Raw genomic sequence first — 20,501 nt, forward strand, 5'->3', positions numbered from 1 at the left:
ATAGCTGGGAGTCTCAGACCCCACCACTGCTTACTCTTTGGCAGAAATGAGGTGCCGTGATTGTGCTGGTAGGGAGGGACCTCAGAGGCAATTAGAATAAACTCAGCTGTAAAATGTAGTGTCACTCATAGTTATTGAACGGCTCATACCTCTGGAAGCTACACCAATATACAGTTCAGTGTTTAAGTGAACCATAAAAATAGATCTGTGTAACTCTGTTAATGTAGTGAAAGAGAGGTGGGTGGGGGGGGGGTAGAACAAAAGGGTCAAATGATGCTTTTGGGCATCATTTTCTTATCATCTTTTCTTAATCCCACTTAGTTGATGTTAATAAAATGTTATTATTTAAAGAATTTGACACAATGTGAAACTTCTATTTCATCTTGCAGCAAATATCCTTGTGTATTGTGTAAAAAAAACCGTGATGTTAGGATCAGTAACAGTCTCAATCTGTTGCTCAGATGGTCACTGCTGTGTTGTGTCTCCAGGTCATAGCGTGTGAACAGCAGTATGACTACTCCTATGACGCTCGCTGTGATGTGTGGTCGCTTGGCATCACAGCCATCGAGCTGGCAGACGGAGATCCCCCGCTGGCTGAGATGCATCCAGTTAAAGCTCTGTTCAAGATTCCACGGTGAGTCCACTAGAGGGCACTCCTACCCCACAACTGGAGGCTGCACACACAAGGACACACACAAACAACAGCTTCTCATTGTGTTAGGAAGACAATGGCAAACTGGATATGATAGGAGAGGTGATACAAAAACAACAGTGGATTTTCTAGAAAACCATTGTTTTTCTTTTTTACTTGAAATGAAGAAATTTGAAGTTAAACTGGATATTTGTGGTTTGATTCATATTTCTTGTCATTACATTTTCATGTTTCCACTCTGAAAGGCAGAATCTTTGAATAATCAGTGTTTCAAATCTTGATAAAAAAAAAATGTGGTAGTGTTTGTCCAAATATTAATGCAGTGATTCAATCTGTAAAAATATTCACTGCTGGAGACGATTGTGTGTGTGTGTGTGTGTGTGTGTGTGTGTGTGTGTGTGTGTGTGTGTGTCTGATGATCATTTTAGAGCATAGTGGCTATACGGGGTTGACCTTTTGTTATCAGCACAATCACGCAATTATCGCTCAGTTATGTGGAGATATGGCCTTCTGATTGCAATTTGCTTTGGTGATTAGCTCCATTCACATTGAGATGAGGCTGTCACCTCCTCCCCATCACAATGTTATCTCCTCCCCGCCAAGCCAAAGGAGGAACACAGATGGGTTGTGTGGCGGGAACCATGGAGCTAGCGTAGCATTTCATCATCTCCAAATTCAGCCAAAATTAAAAGATAATTACAAGAGCGGGGATACCGTGGTAAAATGAATGACGCTAATTCAGAATGAGTTTATATATATATATATATATATATATATATATATATATATATATATGCAGCATGTCACCGTTTTTTGTGGAGTAGATGTAAGTGAGGGATTGTCTGCTGATTGGTTCATTTTTAAAAGTGCAACCTCAGGCTGGATGTGAGGTTTCTGTCAAGTGGTAAGCACTTCCTCTTAACAAATAGCAGCCATAATAAGATGGGGCATATGCATTTCTCTTGTCCATGTCCTATCCTATTTCAATACAGCAGATTTTCTAAGACTCTTTGACTTTGGTGGTAACTAGGACGTTGATTGAGTTTGACACATATCTTTAATTCTGTCTCTTTTCCAATCAAAATAGATATCTTGCCCTTTTGGTGTGGACTGGGACCTGAAAGGCTTCATAGTTTAACTATGAATCAGAGAAAATTTGCTGAACCATGAAATTATTCTGTTAACATGTCATTTTTCTCAAATGTATTTTCCCACTGTAGCGGCATGGCAGACAAAAGTCACAGGCAAAACGTAGTGTAAATTATGACTCCTGGATGAATTCCTATATGGAAATAAATTTCACCTTTGGGTGTTTAGTGGCGGTGAGAGTGATTCATGGTCAAATCAAAGTGATTCATCTTTGCACGTTTCCATGATTGCAAACTTTGAGATTTCTTTTTTTCAATTTAACAGGTCACAAAGCATCCACACAGGAGCTTTTCTGAAGGATTGTCCTTGGGTTGTGCATGTTTTATGAAACCATACAAGCACTAAAACATCCAATAAGCATTTTTATCATTCTGATATTTTACAGGTGCACACAGTAATGTGTTTCCAAGCTAAAGGGTTCACTGTCCTGTAGTTAATCTTGTATGCTTCATTCAACGTATCATTCCACCTCCTCTATGAAACACATCTAGATAGTAAACAAGAAAATTCAAGATATATGGTATATGCTATATTCTCAGTATGCAAAAGAAATATAACCTAGTTGTGGCTCATGTTGGAGAACATGTTCCAGCACCATAAATCCAGCCCTCTTTCATCTTACAATTCCTCCTGCACCTCTTTTCTCCTTTCTTTCTTTTCTCAGAACCACAGTAAAGTTCCCCTGAACTGGCCTCTCTCTTAAAGCTCAAGATTTAATGGTTCCTTATGAGGACCAAATAAACACTCAGTGCTATCAGCACTCTGACAACAGGAGCAAGCAGCAGATAGCCATTATGTCACCGCTTTGATTTTGCAAAGGAAAAAAGCTGCACAGGTGGAAATGATTGTCGTCCCAGAAGGCTATAAACGATAAGAGGAGCTCTGATATCTGTCAGAGGGGACGCTGATGAGCTCCATAAATTAGGGTCACCTTGGTGCCTGGTCTGTTTATGCTTCAGAAATATCAGATACTTGATGAGTTGTGACATAATGTAGAGCCATGCATGAAATGTCAAGTAGATCATTTTGCATTTTCTGTTGCGTTGGTTGTTTTTTTGAACTTGTTCTCTTTAATAATGAAAATGGAATCATGTATGTTACAATATGAGTGACAGATGTTTGACATGTAGTGTGAGACAATGACAGCTCCATAGTGATCATGGATGAAGGTAATGGAGCATGTCAGAGGGTAAAGTGGTAAAATCATCAACTGTAAAATTAATTACAGACACTCAGAACAAAGAAGGTTTGTGATATTTAATATGCAGGAAGGATAATTGCTTGCACCAGTGATCTCTACACATAACAGGGACATGTCAAATCAAAGTGTGTGTTAAACGTGTTGTAAAGGTTAGAGGCTAGTGGCAAAGATATCCAAGGTTGTGTTTATTCGGCCAGATCCTCGTAGATAAGAGAAACATATTAAACAGGATGAATGAATGAATCCTTTATTGCCCCTAGCATGAGCATGTGTATCTGTCACAAGCTGGATTATAGAAGTATATGATGCTTTACTGATCAAGTCATGAGTCTCAAAGAAAGAAAACCAGACCAGTGTGCTAGCCTGGATTAAAGTCTGTGGAACAAAACGGCCTATGATGAGGGATCTATCTCCAATTCTAATTTGAAATAACTAAACTTGTGTAAAAAAAAATCTATGCATCACTTTAATATTCTTATACTGGTGTGTGCTGGTTTAGCTGAGGTGATAGAGCATGCGCCCCTCGGCTACAATCTTTGTTGAACTGGTAGCAGGTTCAACTCCCGATTCCTGACACTGTTTGGCACCTGTCACTCGGAGTAAAGCATTTATTTTCCTCACTTGAATTTTTTTTGACCATCTCCTTGCAAAAGCAGTTACTGACAAAATTGATATCCATACTATCTTCTTAAAAGCGAAATGCTAATTCAGCATGCTAGTAGCTAAGCTAACCTGCTGATGTTAAGCAAGTAAAATGTTAATCATATTTGATGTTCACCATGTCAGTACAGTGTAAGCAAGTGTAAGTAGTTTTGCAAGTACTGGGAATCAACCAAACCAAAGATTATATTCTGATTTTGTTAAGAACTCCCCAAACTAGTTACATTTAAGGGATTTTGAACACAACTGAATGACAAGCTATCAAAAACACAGAGCAGCAATCCATGGTAGTGCTAGAAAGGAAAAGTTGGAGTCCAATAATCACTTGAGTCAACTGGTTTATCCTCTTGGGACAAAAAAATATTTGTGCAAAGTTTTGCCAATGATTTTAAGAGACATACATCTGGATACATGGTCTGTACCCTAGGGGTGGATTCATCTACAGTTAGAAAATGCTGTTAGCAGAGCAATACTAACTTTGAGGCACCAGAAAAAGATTTGCTTGCATTTACTTTACGCTTTCATGTAATTTTTGATTATTTTATTTTAAAGCCTCTGGCACCCCCATTGTTCTAAATTCCTTAATTTATCATCTACATTGAGACAATGTAATTTAGATTTATAACAGAAACATAGGAATGTCACAACTAATGCTAGTGCCTGTGAAATTGCTCAGTGTTGCTTCAAATCCAACCATTATCTTAACTCAAATGTCATAGTTGTTGTTTTTTTTACATTAAATTCTCTCCACTTAAAAGGCTTGAAGAATAGAGTGAAGTGATCATACTCCTCAAAGTCTCAGACCCTGACAAGAGTTCATTGGCAGGTTATTCATGAATAAAAGGCCTCATCTTTGATGCTGTTATTTCACTGCTCTGTGTGGTGTCTAGGACTGCAGTATGTGGCCACCAAAGACATGATGAATGTAGTAGCACTACTTCCTGGCATGCATGTGTGCGTAAAGAAGTGCTAGTACTCAGGTTGCTGTGATGGATGAGGTGAATTTTTAAGCAGGCGGCCCATTCGCTGAATAAGTCTTTATTTCCAGCCCTGGTAGTTGTTCTGTGAAGCCTTTTTAACGGGCACCATGTTTCTGCTTCAAGAAACTCTTTTCTCAGACCGTTGGTATGTCTTCAATGAAAGGAAATACATCAATCTTTTAACAGTTATTATGAATTTTTAATTCTGTTTTGATGTATCTACTCACCTCATGTTCACCTCCAATTTCATCAGCATAACTTCCGAGCAGGTTCTTCAAAGTGGTTTACTTCAATATTATTTAGAATATGTCTACGGGAGCTCTGACCATGTGGATCAAAGAGTGGCAGTTGTGATTTTCTAATGTGAGAAATTACAATGTTTAACATCACATTGGAAATGGAGGAATTATGAATTCTGCATAAGAAGTATCTTATTCAAATATTGCACTTGGCCTGATTTTTGTCTTCCTTCATGGCTTAGTTCCAGCCGTCAAGTGCTGTTGACACCTCTGTGATTCTGCCTCAATCCACAGTGAGGAGCGTCTGACAGTAAACGCTCAGCCTGGACCGAGATTTGAATAAGCCATTTGTGTTTACAATATGAGCCAGCACTCACAAATACTGAAAGGAGAAGAAAAAAACTGCCTGAATTTGCCTAGCACAATGACTGCTACTCTTGACACTGTTATCAGTGGTGTGCTGCTATATTGACTTTGTAATGTATAAGCAGTATGGTTCGACATCAAGGCGAGAATGTGTCTTCAGGCTCTTATTAGAGGTTGCATTGAAGCAGTCAGTTATTGGCTTTGATCTGCACTTTGGAAAGGATTGCCTGCCTGAATCCTTATCAAAGACTCGACTAAGTTAGTGCTGCGTAAAATGACAGATTTTTTAACCCCAACATCCGCCACTTCCTACCACAAAGAAGAAATTAGTAAAAAAAAAAAAAAAAAAAAAAAAAGAGAAAATGTCAAAATTGTTGTTGTGTAGTATGTAGTTGCATCTACCTCTTTTCTGTATGTGATAAAAAAAATGAAACAGTTTTCTTGTTTCTCTCTTGAGATCCCATGTTCTGCTTGTCGGGCATTGTTGAGAAAAAGATTGGACAAAATAGGGATACAGCAACACATGGTCGTCCTGACTTGTGTGATGCAATTATCAAGTCTCTGGTGCCAAATATCAATATTTTAATCCAAAAAAATGTGGCACTCTTAACAGATTTCCCTGGAAAATTGACTCACCATGTCACAACTTCATGAGTCCTCTCATGGTGGTGCTTATGACATGGATGAGGGTTACATGAACAGAAGTCACCTGGTCGAAAAAGAAGAAGACAGCGGGATGATGTGGATGGCAGTGAAAAGATGTTCAGATGAAGCATGATATGTCCTGAAGCAGTGAATATAGACGTTAAAGGGATACTTCACCCATTTGCATTAATCTTTGTATCATTAGAAACCTGGTAGTATTTTTGAATGGTCTTGCATCCCGCCCTCATTTTCCCCTGAGATGGAAAATCTTGAGGTCTGAAAAGGAGCTTCCAGTGACGCAAAATGACGATTTCTGCATCACTGGAAGCTGTTGTGGTTAGCGGGGTGAAACTACAACGCTAGGGGCCGCCGCAACACAAGACCGGCCTGTCGGCAGCAACCATGCGGCCTGTCGGCGGTGGTGAGGACAAGGAGCCCGGGCCGGCTCGAGGGTGCTCTCACTGTTTTCTGCCAGGAATTTCCAAGATCAATTCTGGAAGAAATCTCCAGAATTAGTTGAGGAAACGGCCGTATTTGTTGTAGTAAATATGTCTGTAAAAGTTTTTATTACTATATTTCTACTGCTATACTGTATATTTTGGAGAAACTGTAACGATCGAATTTCCCTCTGGGATTAATAAACTATTTATGATTCTGAACTAGAGGACCTTAGTGGGAGTGGCCTTCGGTGCTGTGCATTCTGGGATTTGGTGTCTTTCATCAACATGAGCCAAAAAGACACTTTCTGCCTTTTCTCAGCCAAGAAGGCACCAACTTCAAAATGTATTTCACATTTCTACTACATATATGACCCAATGTCAATACAGAGTCATGTTTCAAAGGGTAAAGTATCACTTTAATAGGATACTGCATGTTACCACTTTAGGGGCATTTTATATTATTCAGTTAATCAGATATTGTGATCTGTTAATTTATGATTGTCTTGCTATATCTCAATTCTCGCTGCATTGTGATATGTTGCCTTTGGCCACATATCGCTTATAGAGTTGTATGGTATCGTAGCTTAGCATTTCGTCTAATTAACCCGTGCTTCCTACTGCTAGTCCTGAGACACATTTTATTTTATTTTTAAAAATATTTTGGGGCATTTTGTGCCTTTATATGAGAGATAGGGCAGTGGATAGAGTTGGAAATCAGGGAGAGAGAAAGTAGGGAATGACATGCGGGAAAGAAGTCACAGGTTGGATTCGAACCTGGGCCGCCCGCTTGGAGGACTACAGCCTCCATACACATTTTTAAAAATCGATTTACTAAATGAATAAATGTCTGAACCACTGTCTGCATGGCTGTGACAAAAGGTAAAGTCTCCAGCAGCTGACCGACCAGAGTCCCTGTGAAGACGACTCAGGCCCGTCCAGCCTCCTGTCATCCTGCTCACTTGAAAAGTCTAAGCCTCATTATGGATGGCCTCCGTAAATGCTGCTGACAGAGGTGTAACTAGCTCCCATAACTTTTTGCTCCCAATGGCAGATGCTTGCTGCCAGACAGTTGGAAGGGCTGTTATCATTTGTCACTTTTTCTGCAGCTGCCAAAGACCAGCTCATCCTTGGTCTCAAAAACTGACGTCTGACGGGCAAACTCTGCCTGCCAGGTATCATTTGTCAACTGACTCAGGAGCCCAAAGCTGTTTTTGATTTTCAGCGATGATTATGACATGATTTGAATCTTTTGATTAGTAAAGACTGTTTTGTGTTGTTTTGTTTCAGAAATCCTTCCCCTACATTACGAAGTCCAGACCAATGGTGCAGAAGTTTCAGCCATTTCATCAGCCAGTAAGTGTCCTCTAACTTCAAGCTGCCAACCTTTGTCATCTTCCTGTTGTTATCGATTGTGGAAATTCAGTTTACTGCCAAAAAGGGTTTTGAAAGGGCTACGTAGACAGCCACACCAAATACAGTCCAAAGAGAGTTTGACCCATTCCAAAGAACTGATTCTTATTTTTTATGATTCATTTATATTTGATTTATTTATGTAGACAAGTAGACCTTTCAAAAATGTATGAATTTCATCCGGAGTTTTGTTTGATTTGGTAAATAATCACAAGGTACGATCCTCATGTTTACAGGTAAACAGTGTAATCAAGTCTTTTAACTTATGGTCATGAGGGAAATGTATATCATTCATTTGCATCTACTTGTGAATGTACTCATGCCAGTGTTAATCTTCACACCATTTTCTAATTTAGTCATAGTCTCCTGACGAAAATCTCCTTTATATTTAGTCAGATATTAGTCATTTGTTATTGATTTAATTTAGTCAATTAGTCACTGACTAAAATTGCACATCATTTTAGTTGACAACAATAGAAGATATTTTATTCAACAAAATCAGACGCAAGCTTTTATTTTTATTATCAGAAGCTCCAGGGGGCGGGGCTTTACGGACCTGCAGGCTGCAGGCTCCAGGCTCCAGGCTGCACATTGTTGCACTCACCACACACACACACACACACACACACACACACACACACGCACACACACACGCACGCACGCACGCACACACACACACACACACACACATTTATTTTAGGACAGCTGAGGGGGTACGTGATAATCATCACTTGTAATGTAGTTTTCTTTTCGTCACATTTTCATCAATTAGATGAAGTAATATTATTTATCAAATCGTCAAATAGTGGAGTTTCGTCTCGTCATAGTTGACTAATTTAAAAAGACCTTCGTCAACAAATATTTTCGTCATTTATTTCGTTGACGAGATTAGCACTGACTCATGCAACATAAGACTAACTGAAAAGAATATGAACTACTTTTGACATGAGAATTGTTAATATCACTGGAAAACCAACAAATACCATGCCCTATAATGACCACAAGTCAAAGTTAATTAAATGCATTAAAAGATAAGTGAACATATAGGCTATAGGTTGTAGGCTTCAGAAGGCTGCAGTTGGATTTGTTTCAAAGGTTCAATGTGTGAGATTTGCTGGCAGGACTTTTGAATCCGTGACTGAAAGTGAGATCCAATAATCAAAAGATGGTGATGGTGTTTGGTATCATTTTGATTAGAGGCTCATTTTGAACATGAAAAAAAGACACAAGTTAAGTATGAAACAAAACATTTTACATTTGAAAGCAGGAACAGTAGCTTTACTACATCGTCAGCAGGTGGAAGGTGCATGTAAACAAACACGGAGGAAATTGAAATTGATATTTTATAGGCAGATTCTATCAACCCCCTCGTCTTTCTGTTCATTGACTTCCATTTGTGTAAATCTGCCAGGGAGGAACAAACTAATTCACCTGAGTTATCAGTTCTATCTGAGGCCCAGATAACTTATCATTTCCTCCACTCTGCAGAGCTAATAATGTCGGGGGGGGGGGGGGCTTGTAATGGTTGTTCAGAATATACAACCTTAATATCACTGCACAGAGGTGTGTGAGTCTGAACCGTAATGAGAAAATAAAATTCAATTTGTTCAGAGAAGTGTTGGTGAAGGCATGCTCTCTGGTTAACATTTATGTTGGAGGTTCACTTTGAAATAACTGAACGGGAGTAATTGAAAAAACAAACAGACCATCTGCCTTTAAGGTCTTTTTTGTGTCACTGGAGTTATTCATTTGTCAAAACAGTCAAAGCACATTACCTCTTTAACCATCAGCACACATTGTTGTTATGGTTATGTTATTCGTTTTTTTAAAGTCATTTTTACAAGTCTAATGGCCAATGGTTGTCATTGGTTACTTTTTGGATTGCAGCTCTTTAATCCGTGTTAATGGATTGTTTGATATCATATCACAAATAATCTGTATGAACAAAGCTCAGAGGAGTTCTATGTGGGGAGTCTGAACAATGTTATCAAGCTTTGCAGACTGTTTGAGGAGCCTTTTCAGCCCTATCAGGCCTATGTGTGTGTGTGCGCGTACTGTACATGGGAGGTGGTAAGGATTGGGGGGGGGGGGGGGGATAAATCCATCACCACTGTCTGCACTTCTGCAGCCAAAGAGCTGACTCCTGTGACAAAGTGGCCTGCTGCTCGGCATCCCGGCAGCACAGCCCTGCTAATAGGAGCAACCTCTGCTTAATGTCCTGACGCTAATGAATCCATGGAATTAACGTTCAGAGCAAACAACAAACTGATAAAAGAAATTCAGTTAGATTAGCTGGAAGGAATTGGATTGGTGTTTTTTTCTGCTATCTCGCCTCTGCTCGAAATTGTTACTTACACAGACAAATACACTCACATCCAGACGTTCTAGTCTTTAGTCGGACAAGTAAATGAACAGTATGAATGTGGGTTGTTGATGGATGCATTGTTGAGCTCAGGTGAGTTGTTAAGGCTTTCTAGTTTATACTTTTTGTCTCACAATGAATCAAAACTTTTATTAAAAAAAAAGCTTTTTCTTTCCTTTGCAGAGTATTGAATTTAAAGCAGTAAATACTCAGCCATTTGGATCAACTGATACTGATTTCCAGCTACAGGCTAGTATCACAAAGAAGCAGCACCTATTGGCAAACACTGCACATCACAGATAGGGCTGCCATGGCAGGGCTGCTTTTGGATTGGGGGGCCATGGTGACAGTGTCAGACAGAGAAAGACAGATTAGTGACCCTGACTTAAAAACACATGCTGCTGTGAGAGTCTGTCAGTACTGATCCAGAAAAAACAAGCCTCATATGATGTTCAGGTGATCTCACACTTTGTCAGGAGTTGTTGAGTTGTTTAAGATTGAAAATGATAGATTATGTGCTGATGTCTTCAGTGTGGCTTCTGTTTTTTTTTTTTTTTTCATTTAAGATGTCTGATAAAGGATTTCGAGGCTCGTCCGTCGGTGACCCACCTCCTGGAGCATCCCTTCATCAAGCAGGCCCACGGCAAAGATGTAGCACTCCAGCAGCAGTTGGCTGTTCTCATCCAGGAGCAGCAAGAACTGGGCTGCAAAACCAGAACCAAGTAAGTAACCTTCATCAGCTTGACATGAATTAAAAATGTTTTGAAATGACCATTACATGATAACATGGCTGGATGCTGCGTTTGTGTTCTGTGCTGTTTGTCGGAGATTTCTGTTGCTGCAGACTGAGTGGTGATATCATTTCTGTCCAGTAGGGGGCAGGGTCTCATCTCCTTTCACTTAAGGATGACGATGAGCCTCAGTAATGGACATTACAGTATGTGATTAAAGAGAAGTCAGGGAGGTGTGACTAATTCAGAAGGAGTGATTGTGCTGACTAACCTCAGATTGATAAATACCATTTAGGCCAGAGGATGAGGAAACCATTCTTTAAGAGAGTTTTTAGCACTGAGTACTTCTCCACCCGTATGATTAAACCAATGAAATATTCTCTATAGTCTGATTTATCTCTGAAAAAAGAGACATTTTAACCACAATGCCTATTTTTGAGCCTAATAGGGTTATTTTCTATAGGGATTTTAATTACAGCTTTTAGAAAGTTCCTTATGTTTTATATGGATTAATACTTTACAATATTACCTGTTTTAAAATAATACAATCTCCATTATTCAATTGATCAAAAAAGTACCTAAGCTTTAAAAAAAAAACACAGATCTGCAATAATAATTTTAACCCAAAGCTGCCACAAGAGGAACACAGAGAGCAGCAGAGGTCCATTCAAACTCACAGGTCAGGAAACACTGATGTTTCTCAAGTCCTTTTGGTGTCTCATAAAGATCTTACAATCAGAGTACAGAGGGGGTGACACTGTGGCAGAGTTAAGAATGAAATGTTGCCGATGTATTTCTGAAATTAAGTCTACGTTCTGCAGTTTTCTTGCATTTTATTTGTAATTAAAAACATGAAACGACCCAACATTGGCTGTCTAAGACTCTTTTTTTTGCTGTGTAATGGACTCAAGTATTGATAATGTTATATTATTACTGCTAGCGTATTGAAGTTTATAATTCTGCTACCGTTACGACCCCGACATGGATAATAGTTAACAGTATATACGAGCAGATACCAAGGTCAGAGAAAGTGTTGTTGTAGATTTATTCTTCATTCATTATAAATAGTTCAGAGAAACTCTCATTGCATCACGTGACAGCAGAAATAGCCACAAAGCTGATATTTACTGGAGAAGTACTGACTATGCTGATGCTTAATCTTCATTCTAAAGGAGTTTGCTGAACCTGCCCTTGACAGAGAGTGTTGATGTTGTGCCAGCTCTGTTTACTCCAGAGAGTGTGCAGAGTCTGAGCCTGATCCCGAATTCCTGTCCACAGTGAAAGTGGATAATGGGATTAGGAGCTTGTAGTGCGAGAACTGGGCTCGCCTGGTTTAGTCTCTCATGCCACAGATCAGTGCACAATGACTCCAGATAAGAATAAAGACAGAGAGAACTTAGAAGTGGCTGCCCTAGGTGGAATAGTGTGATTCAGTTCAAAGCAGGAGAGAGGTAGAATCCTGCTCTAAAGGGACATGATGACGAGCGTTCTCTTCAGAGGAACCTGATATTTTAACTTCATTACAGCGCTATATTCAGAATATAAAATGAAAACAAAGGCAGAGGAGGAAACTAGTCCTGACCCGGAGCTCAAATATTTCCATTGATGCTATGACTGAATATTTATTAAAGTAGAATATAGATACACCCTGTGAATATGAGTGTTTGCAGCTTTTTCAGTAGCTTTGATATAAAGGACAAGGGTGTTTTTTTTCTTTATTATTCTCAACTTCATCTGCAGCAACACCTATGAAAAGACCTGAACTAAGAATTTCTACATCCAGGAGTCTAAACTGTTCTCTGACTTCTCTTCTCTGTGGCACTTTACCCTAAGTCAATGATTTTGTACCATTTGAAATACATATTTAAAGGTGGTTTACTGCTTTCCAGTTTCATTCTCATTAAAGTAAGAAATGTTAGCTGGCACTCAAGTACAGTATTTTTCTAAAATAAACAAGTCAATATTAAAACGGAGTAAATAGGGTAGGTGTCTATGAACTGTTTTCAGGATAAATACACAAGCTAGAACTCAGTAAACAGGTGAAACACATATTATACTGTGCTACTATACTATTCAGAAGTGGATGCTTACACATCATTAAATTAAAGTCTGTTGCATATGAACTTTCTCATGGAAATTCAAAGTTTTAATTTAATATATTGACAGAGGAAAAATCAGTTATTACTGTTCAACAGCTAGATGAGCTAACTGTAAGCTAACATTAGCTTGTTCATTTGATCTGTTAGACTGAAAAGTAAAAGAGTTTCTGTGATTTTATTTTAAGGTAACATTTAAGCTAAAATCTGACTTAAATACTGTTTATTAATTTAAACCACAAAACTTTGATGCTAAATAAATATCACAAATGTTGTAAATAAATGTATACAAAATTACTCTATGAGAAGCATTAAATAGCTTAGCATGATACGATCATTCCCTCATATTCTTTACTGCTTTAAAACAAGTAACATGATTATTTATCTAAACATGTTTAAAAAACAAAACAAAGAATTGACCATTCACTTTTCTATGTTGAAAAACACCATAAGACTTTTATTGTTGTAAGTTAGGCTTCAGTTTGTGATGCTGTATTGACTTCCTGTTTGCATAAACAGGAAGTCAATACAGCATTAAGTTTGCCTTTCATTGGAAGTCAAAACAAATTTACACATAAAAGCATTCATTTCTGAAACGGGAAAGTAATCTGTTTAAAAATATAGTTAATAATTTATTAAGGCCTTAAAAACAAAGTGTATTACACATTTATAAATAGGCTAACTGATGCAGTCTGAACCATGATGATTATGATATTAACAGCCACAGGAAGGTCAAATATGTGTTGATTTGACTTTGTTTTGTTTTTATGGATATGATAAAAACGACATGTATAGAATATCACTCACCTTTTTCTTTGGATTTGACAGAGTATACACTGACACACTTGTATTGACACATATAAGCTGTGGGCAATCACAGGCGCCGCTCTCTCATGCTCTCTTTCACACACTCTCTGGTGTCCCCTGAGGATTCTCACAGTCCCTTCGAGCCAGCTGGCTCGGTGTTGACCTCTGCCCACTGGGGCTCATTGTTAGAGTGATAGGTCAAAACACAGATGAAGTCCAATCTCAGCCTGCGATAATGGGAGATGTGTCTCCTGGGAGAGCTTAAAGGGCTTCACATAAACCTTGGAAGTGACTGGGTCTAAGATCCACACAGTCAAAGTACTGTTTCTCATTCAATAGTCACTTTACAGCTTTCTTAGGCATTATCATGTCCTTGGCTTTTATACAGGCACGACCGGATCAATACTCGTAAAACTCTCATAATAGAGCGCTGTCCTGATGATGATCTGGTAAACCTGGAGTTCTTAGACGAGGTAAGATTTAATGTGTTTATTGTATCATACACTGATCGCTGCTAGGTCCAATGATCTTGATGCTATGTGTTTATTCCTCTTTGTAGGAGAAAATAATCAGCCATCTCCAGAGGAGGTACGGTGAGCTGCAGGTGTACACTTATGTTGGTGACATCCTCATTGCTCTCAATCCTTTCCAGAACCTCAGCATCTACTCTCCTCAGGTTGGTCCAGTAACTCTCATCATCCCAGTTATATCCCGACCACAATAGAAATAACGAGTGATTGCTCATCTGTTGTCCCTATCATAGAGGACATGTTTATATATTCTTTTAGTAATTTTGAAAAAGAACCGTCACTGTGAATATGCATACATATATATATATATATATATATATATATGTATATGTTATTTAATTTAAATGATCAATATACACACACTTATTTATGTAAATACTGTAATTGACATCTTTATTGACCCATCTGTCACATAACTGCATTTTTCTTATTATCATGTTACTTCAGCATCTTTTGCACTATTCACCACTGCACTGTTTCATATTAGTCTTTTCTTATTATGTTTATTGTTGATATTTAATGTTGTACCTGTACATAAGAGAGCACAGTTCACCAAAGTTAAATTCCTTGTGTGTGTAAGCATACCTGGACAATAAATCTGATTCTGAAAATAAACTATAAAATCTGACACATACAATATAATTGTTGACACACACCATTATATCAGCGTTCATTGTATTGTAGCAGCATTATTCCAAGTTTGGTAATTGGTTCACCGCTTGGGGAAAGACTTCGTCCATTAAAAATGTTAATAGATTTTTTTGAATGAGATACTGTATCTATATATTAGTGGTCCCTAAACAGTGAATTCTGTTTATCGTGAACTTTTTCTCTCAAACCCCTGTCAGGGTTTTTTTTTTTTCTTTTAAAAAAAACCCAAAACTTTTATTCATCAAAATGTGCATACACACACTCACAAAATAGAAAAAAAGAGATACAAACAAGAGTGGAACTGTGGTACGATACAGTTTTGCAAGCAGATTTAGACAAAATCAAACAGACAAAAGGAAAAGTGTCAGTAAATAAAATGAATGAATTAGGAAGAGGGACAAAATAAGTAAATGAGCAAACAGGACAAAGAAAAACATGGGGAAAAACATAGTAACAAAATGATGTAAAATAAAACTGGTGGGATAGGTTGTAAACATGGTGATTTTTGGTGTTATTTGTTTGTTTTTATTTTGTTTTTCTCTTTGTATGGGTGCTAACATGATGATTGCCAAATACAGACTGTTTATAAATTATATTAAAATTGTTGTGCTAATTTCCTCTCTCCTCCTCGTTTACCTGCCTGTTTCCCCCTGTCAGGTTGACATTCTATGTTTAAAGGAAAATGTCCCAATACATTTATGGTTGAATTGAAATTCTTGATAGTGATGTGCATTTTGACTTCATTTCAGTTCTCTAAGCTGTACCACGGCGTGAAGCGGGCCGATAACCCTCCACACATCTTTGCCACTGCAGATGCAGCGTACCAAAGCATGGTGACGTTCTGCAAAGACCAGGTACTATACAGAACAATCATCTGATGAGTGGAAACATGCAACGCTGTGATTATACAATTGGGAAAAAAAGAGAGAAAAAGGAAAATGCATTTTATACAATGTGAACATTCATAGCTTGATAAGTTATTGAGTAAAAGGTGTTTCCCTTTGTTTAAGTGTATTATAATCAGTGGGGAAAGCGGTGCAGGGAAAACAGAGAGCGCTCATTTGATTGTTCAACATCTTACCTTCTTGGGAAAGGTATTGTAACCAATATTTAATTCAATCTTCATCTTCAAAATGTGTTTATAGAAATGCTGAATCCTGCATAATCTCTAAATGTTTATACAGATTATATTAAGGAAACATGTTGATGCTCTTAGGCGAACAACCGGACGCTGCGTGAGAAGATCTTGCAGGTGAACCCCCTGGTGGAGGCCTTTGGAAACGCCTGCACAGCCATCAATGACAACTCGAGCCGCTTCGGTAAATATCTGGAGATGAAGTTCACTCCCACTGGAGCCGTCATCGGGGCAAAGATATCGGAGTACCTGCTGGAGAAGTCCAGAGTCATCAAACAGGCGACGTATGTGCTGCTGAGGCTGCTTCTGATTGGCTAATCGTGTGAAACATCTCTTAACTATTCTGTTTGTGTTCACTCAGGGGGGAGAAAAACTTCCACATATTTTATTACATTTATGCTGGACTTTACCACCAAGACAAGCTGAAGACCTACAGGTTACCAGACAAGACCCCTCCCAGGTCAGCATAGAGGGGGGTTTGATAATACTCCTGATACCTCCTGCCTTCTCACTGTAGAAACTGATCAAATCATAATGTGTATCTGTATCTGTAGATATATTGACAGTCAGCACTGTAAAGTGGTGCAGGACATCGTCTCCAGCAAGCTGTACAAGGAGCAGTTTGATGCAATTCAGGAGTGCTTCAGAAATATTGGCTTTACTGAAGAGGTACTTTAATACTCCATCAAATACCTACTATAAGTATTACATAATTTTTTTTATTTGAGAGTTTTGATATATGTGTATTTTATTTATTTTTTTCACTTTCAGGAGGTGATTTCTGTTTACAGAATTCTCTCAGCCATTTTAAACACGGGCAACATTGAATTTGCGTCCATCACATCCCAACACCAGACGGATAAGAGTGAAGTGCCTAACCCAGAGGCCTTAGAGAACGGTGAGATATAAACAAGGGCAATGTGTGTTGTAATAGTCAGAAATACTGGTCTTTAAGCCAAAGAAACAGGTTGCTTTAATGGCCTCCTCTGGGATCTTTATTTGTGGTTTAGGTGAGATTTAAAGAAAAGCAAAGAAAAAAAAAAAAAGCAGAAGGCTATTTTATGTTTTATTCCCTCTATGGGTGATGATTTAAGGAGTGAAATGCCCTTCTTCTCTGCAAGAATTTTATTTGATAATGAAACTATTACAAGAAATGTGTTCACAGGCCTCTGCTTTATGTTTTTTTCATGCTTATCATTTGTACATTTGTAATAAAGCAAACTTCATTTCAGGCGTGATAAAGCCCTTTTTATGGACTTTATTGTGCATCGCACAAAATCAACAATGAATCAGCCAAATTTGGTTACCCAGAAAATGCTGGGGAAAAAAAAGACAATTCTCTGTAAGCAGTTGAAAAGCGTAATTTATACAAGCACAGAAGCCTTTTCTATTTACATAACAAATGTAAAGACACCCAGAGTAAAAGATTGTCGGGGCTTATTTTTATGCTAATGATAAAGGCAGATGAGCTCTTGATTATCACACTGATTAAGTCTCTTTTCTCTCCTCTCAGCTGCGTCTCTACTCAGCATCGGCCCAGAGGAGCTGCAGGAGGCGCTGACCTCCCAGTGTGTGGTCACCAGGGGCGAGACCATCATCCGCACCAACACAGTGGACAAAGCCACCGACGTCCGAGACGCCATGTCCAAGGCCTTGTACGGCCGCCTCTTCAGCTGGATCGTCAACCGCATCAACTCCCTGCTGCAGCCCGACATGAATATCTGGTGAGTGTGCGCCTGGTGATGAACATCTGTGTGGACGTCCACTGTTACTCTCTCTTCTTCACTTATCTTGAGCAATCAGGCAGAATTTCAGCCGGGTTCTGATGACCTTTGTGGAAGCCTGTGGAGGTAGATGCAAACATGCAGAGGAGAATATCAATGCGCAAGCTCAAGACAAGCAAAGGAGAGCGAGAAAAAGAAGTTTTAATAAATTTTTGATACAGAGTTGCGTGCAGAGAAAATAATATTCAGATGATTAAAAAGACTTCAGAGAGACTGCAAAGAGGCTGTTCATTGATCCAAAAGAATCCCTTCATAAATGTGAGCGTCGACTGTCAAGGAGTTGTCTGTCAGATGTACAAAAGCCAGAGTTCCTGTCTACAGTCCAGTCATCTTTGCTGTTTCCTTATTGCCATTAATAACCTGGTAGCAAAGACTAAAGGTGACCTCTACATGCGGCTTATGACTGATGATGAGAAGTAGCAGCTCCCAGCACTGAATATGAAATGCAGGCTGTTCACGCTGTGTTGTAAGAAAACGAGTATTGTTTGTGCAGATATTGAAAATGACTTGAGGTTGAATCAATAGAAGCTGAAATAAAACCATCTAAGCAGCTCTGACTTGATGAAAACTGATGTTTTTGTGGCAGTCCAGAATAGACTCTAGTATTTGGGTTGAACTAGGATTATCATTAAAGTTTTATCAATTAATATGGCTGCTGGGGATTTGCTCCTCGCTCGTTTCATAGAAGAATAAGTTTGTTTGTCCCCTTTTTTTCTCCTTTGAAGTGCCGCAGAGAGCGGCATGAATGTGGGAATCCTGGACATCTTTGGATTTGAAAACTTCACAAAGAATTCCTTTGAACAACTGTGCATCAACATCGCAAACGAGCAGATCCAGTTTTACTTCAACCAGCACATATTTGCCCTCGAACAGGTGAGCTCGACACACGGCGCGGGGTTAGTGATAGTACATCTGTATATTACATCGTGCTGAAGATGTCACTGTAATATGATATGTAAATGCATCAACAAAACAACACTTCTGAATGATGAAACATACTGAGACAATAAACCTGCTCTTCAAACATTTGTGGAGAAATGAGTGGTTTTAATATAATTTCTTTAATAAAGAAAGAGATGCTCTCTCTTCATGAACTCTTAGCTTCTCTCCGGGCTGTGATGTGTGAAGGATTGTTTATGCTGTTGTGAAACACTAAATGAGTCTCTTAATTGATTTAATGAAGTTGTTTACCATGAAGTGCGAGACCTCTTTTTTTCCTTGATGAAAATTAATAGACATTAATCAAGAAGCATTTTACCTTTTAGTCTTTTAACTTTGCCTCTTAAGGGAAAACCTTCTCTACATTTAAAAGCAGACGTGAACAAAAGCCAGTGAATGAAATACACACAAGGTCAATTACTGAGGCAGGATTTCATACAATCTAATCATATTCCCTGTTTGTTCATGTCCATTTTCCAGAACTCTTCAGAATGAGAACTGTAATTGAAAGCTTCATTTGTCCCACACACATTAATTACTGCAGTGATCATTGAAAATAAGGCCTTTAAGCCTGTTGAAAAGATTCCTCTCCTCAAACAGGATGGAGCTGGCCCTGATGAAGCGGCTACAGCTCAGTGGAAAGGGATTTTTATGTAGTGTGGATGTCTTCAGTCCCGCTGCACAAAGAAACTGATTATTCTGAGTTAATGACTTAAACATGAGGACGCTTTAGATCCATTGGTTCCTCTTTATTAGTAAAATATATATTTAAAAACAACTTTTTGATCTGAAATTTAATAGATGCAATAATGTGATTTGACTCTGGGTTAGTGGCAAAGTGAAATAAATTATGAATAAGTAAGTGACTCTATTTGTTAGTTCAGAGCTGCTCTGCTTTATGCATTCAGTGAAAAGACTCTATTATGAACTTCACTCACAGACTGCTGCTGTTTGGTTCTGTTGATCAGAAATTCCCTCACACACACAAACAAAAGTCATATTTAGCCAAGATGTTTTAATTGGGTCATTTAGAGAAATCATTAATGAGCTACATTTGAATTAGATGGAGTATCAGAGCGAGGGGGTGGATGCCAGTCTGGTGGAGTACGAGGACAACAGGCCCATCCTGGACATGTTCCTGCAGAAGCCCATGGGCCTGCTGTCCCTGCTGGACGAGGAAAGCCGCTTCCCTAAGGCCACCGAGCAGACCTTAGTGGGTAAGACTTATTCATGCAGCCACACAGTTCATACACCTGTTCACCTTAACTGATTTATTTTGTTCCTTTTTTTCATTTAATGCCCACAGATAAATTTGAAGACAACCTGCGCTGCAAGTACTTCTGGATACCAAAACGTGTGGAGCTTTGTTTTGGGATTCAGCATTATGCAGGAAAAGTAAGTCGTACCTTTTTTTGGAACTGAAACACAAATAGATTGTGACATTTTCCTCATGGTTGTGAGAGTGGCGATTATGTTGTTTAATGCCTCTTGTGGTAAGTAAACTAAAGTTAAATGTAAAATACTTTGCAAATGGTTCAGATAACAGAATGGAAACAATTGAGCATATGATTGTTTTGACAATTTACATTTTCAAACAACTTAAAGCTAAAGCAAATTAGATGGTTCATATTTCAGTTACTGGGATAGGATGAATAAATAAAGGTTTTTCTTGACTATATGATCATATTGTGTTACTCTTTACTATCTCCTGTGACACCTTTTGG

General features: G+C 38.6%; 1 protein-coding gene across 10 annotated transcripts in view; it reads left to right on the plus strand.

The window, feature by feature from the left end:
• The window catches only part of myo3b (myosin IIIB), a 68,969-nt gene that overhangs the window by 11,499 nt on the left and 36,969 nt on the right, over positions 1 to 20,501 (plus strand). For 9 of the 10 annotated variants that reach the window (XM_065962449.1, XM_065962452.1, XM_065962451.1 and 6 more), the window contains 15 exons: positions 489 to 634; positions 7,620 to 7,685; positions 10,671 to 10,826; positions 14,127 to 14,211; positions 14,298 to 14,414; positions 15,669 to 15,773; positions 15,930 to 16,013; positions 16,136 to 16,338; positions 16,416 to 16,514; positions 16,609 to 16,723; positions 16,826 to 16,952; positions 17,568 to 17,778; positions 18,564 to 18,711; positions 19,841 to 19,994; positions 20,084 to 20,172. In XM_065962449.1, the coding sequence (XP_065818521.1) occupies positions 489 to 634; positions 7,620 to 7,685; positions 10,671 to 10,826; positions 14,127 to 14,211; positions 14,298 to 14,414; positions 15,669 to 15,773; positions 15,930 to 16,013; positions 16,136 to 16,338; positions 16,416 to 16,514; positions 16,609 to 16,723; positions 16,826 to 16,952; positions 17,568 to 17,778; positions 18,564 to 18,711; positions 19,841 to 19,994; positions 20,084 to 20,172 (1,905 nt within the window). The remainder of the gene's footprint in view (positions 1 to 488; positions 635 to 7,619; positions 7,686 to 10,670; positions 10,827 to 14,126; positions 14,212 to 14,297; positions 14,415 to 15,668; positions 15,774 to 15,929; positions 16,014 to 16,135; positions 16,339 to 16,415; positions 16,515 to 16,608; positions 16,724 to 16,825; positions 16,953 to 17,567; positions 17,779 to 18,563; positions 18,712 to 19,840; positions 19,995 to 20,083; positions 20,173 to 20,501) is intronic. The other variant, XM_065962456.1, reaches the window with a different exon arrangement.

This window comes from Labrus bergylta, chromosome 13 (genome assembly GCF_963930695.1).
Source record: "Labrus bergylta chromosome 13, fLabBer1.1, whole genome shotgun sequence".
NCBI classification, from domain to species: Eukaryota; Metazoa; Chordata; class Actinopteri; order Labriformes; family Labridae; genus Labrus; species Labrus bergylta.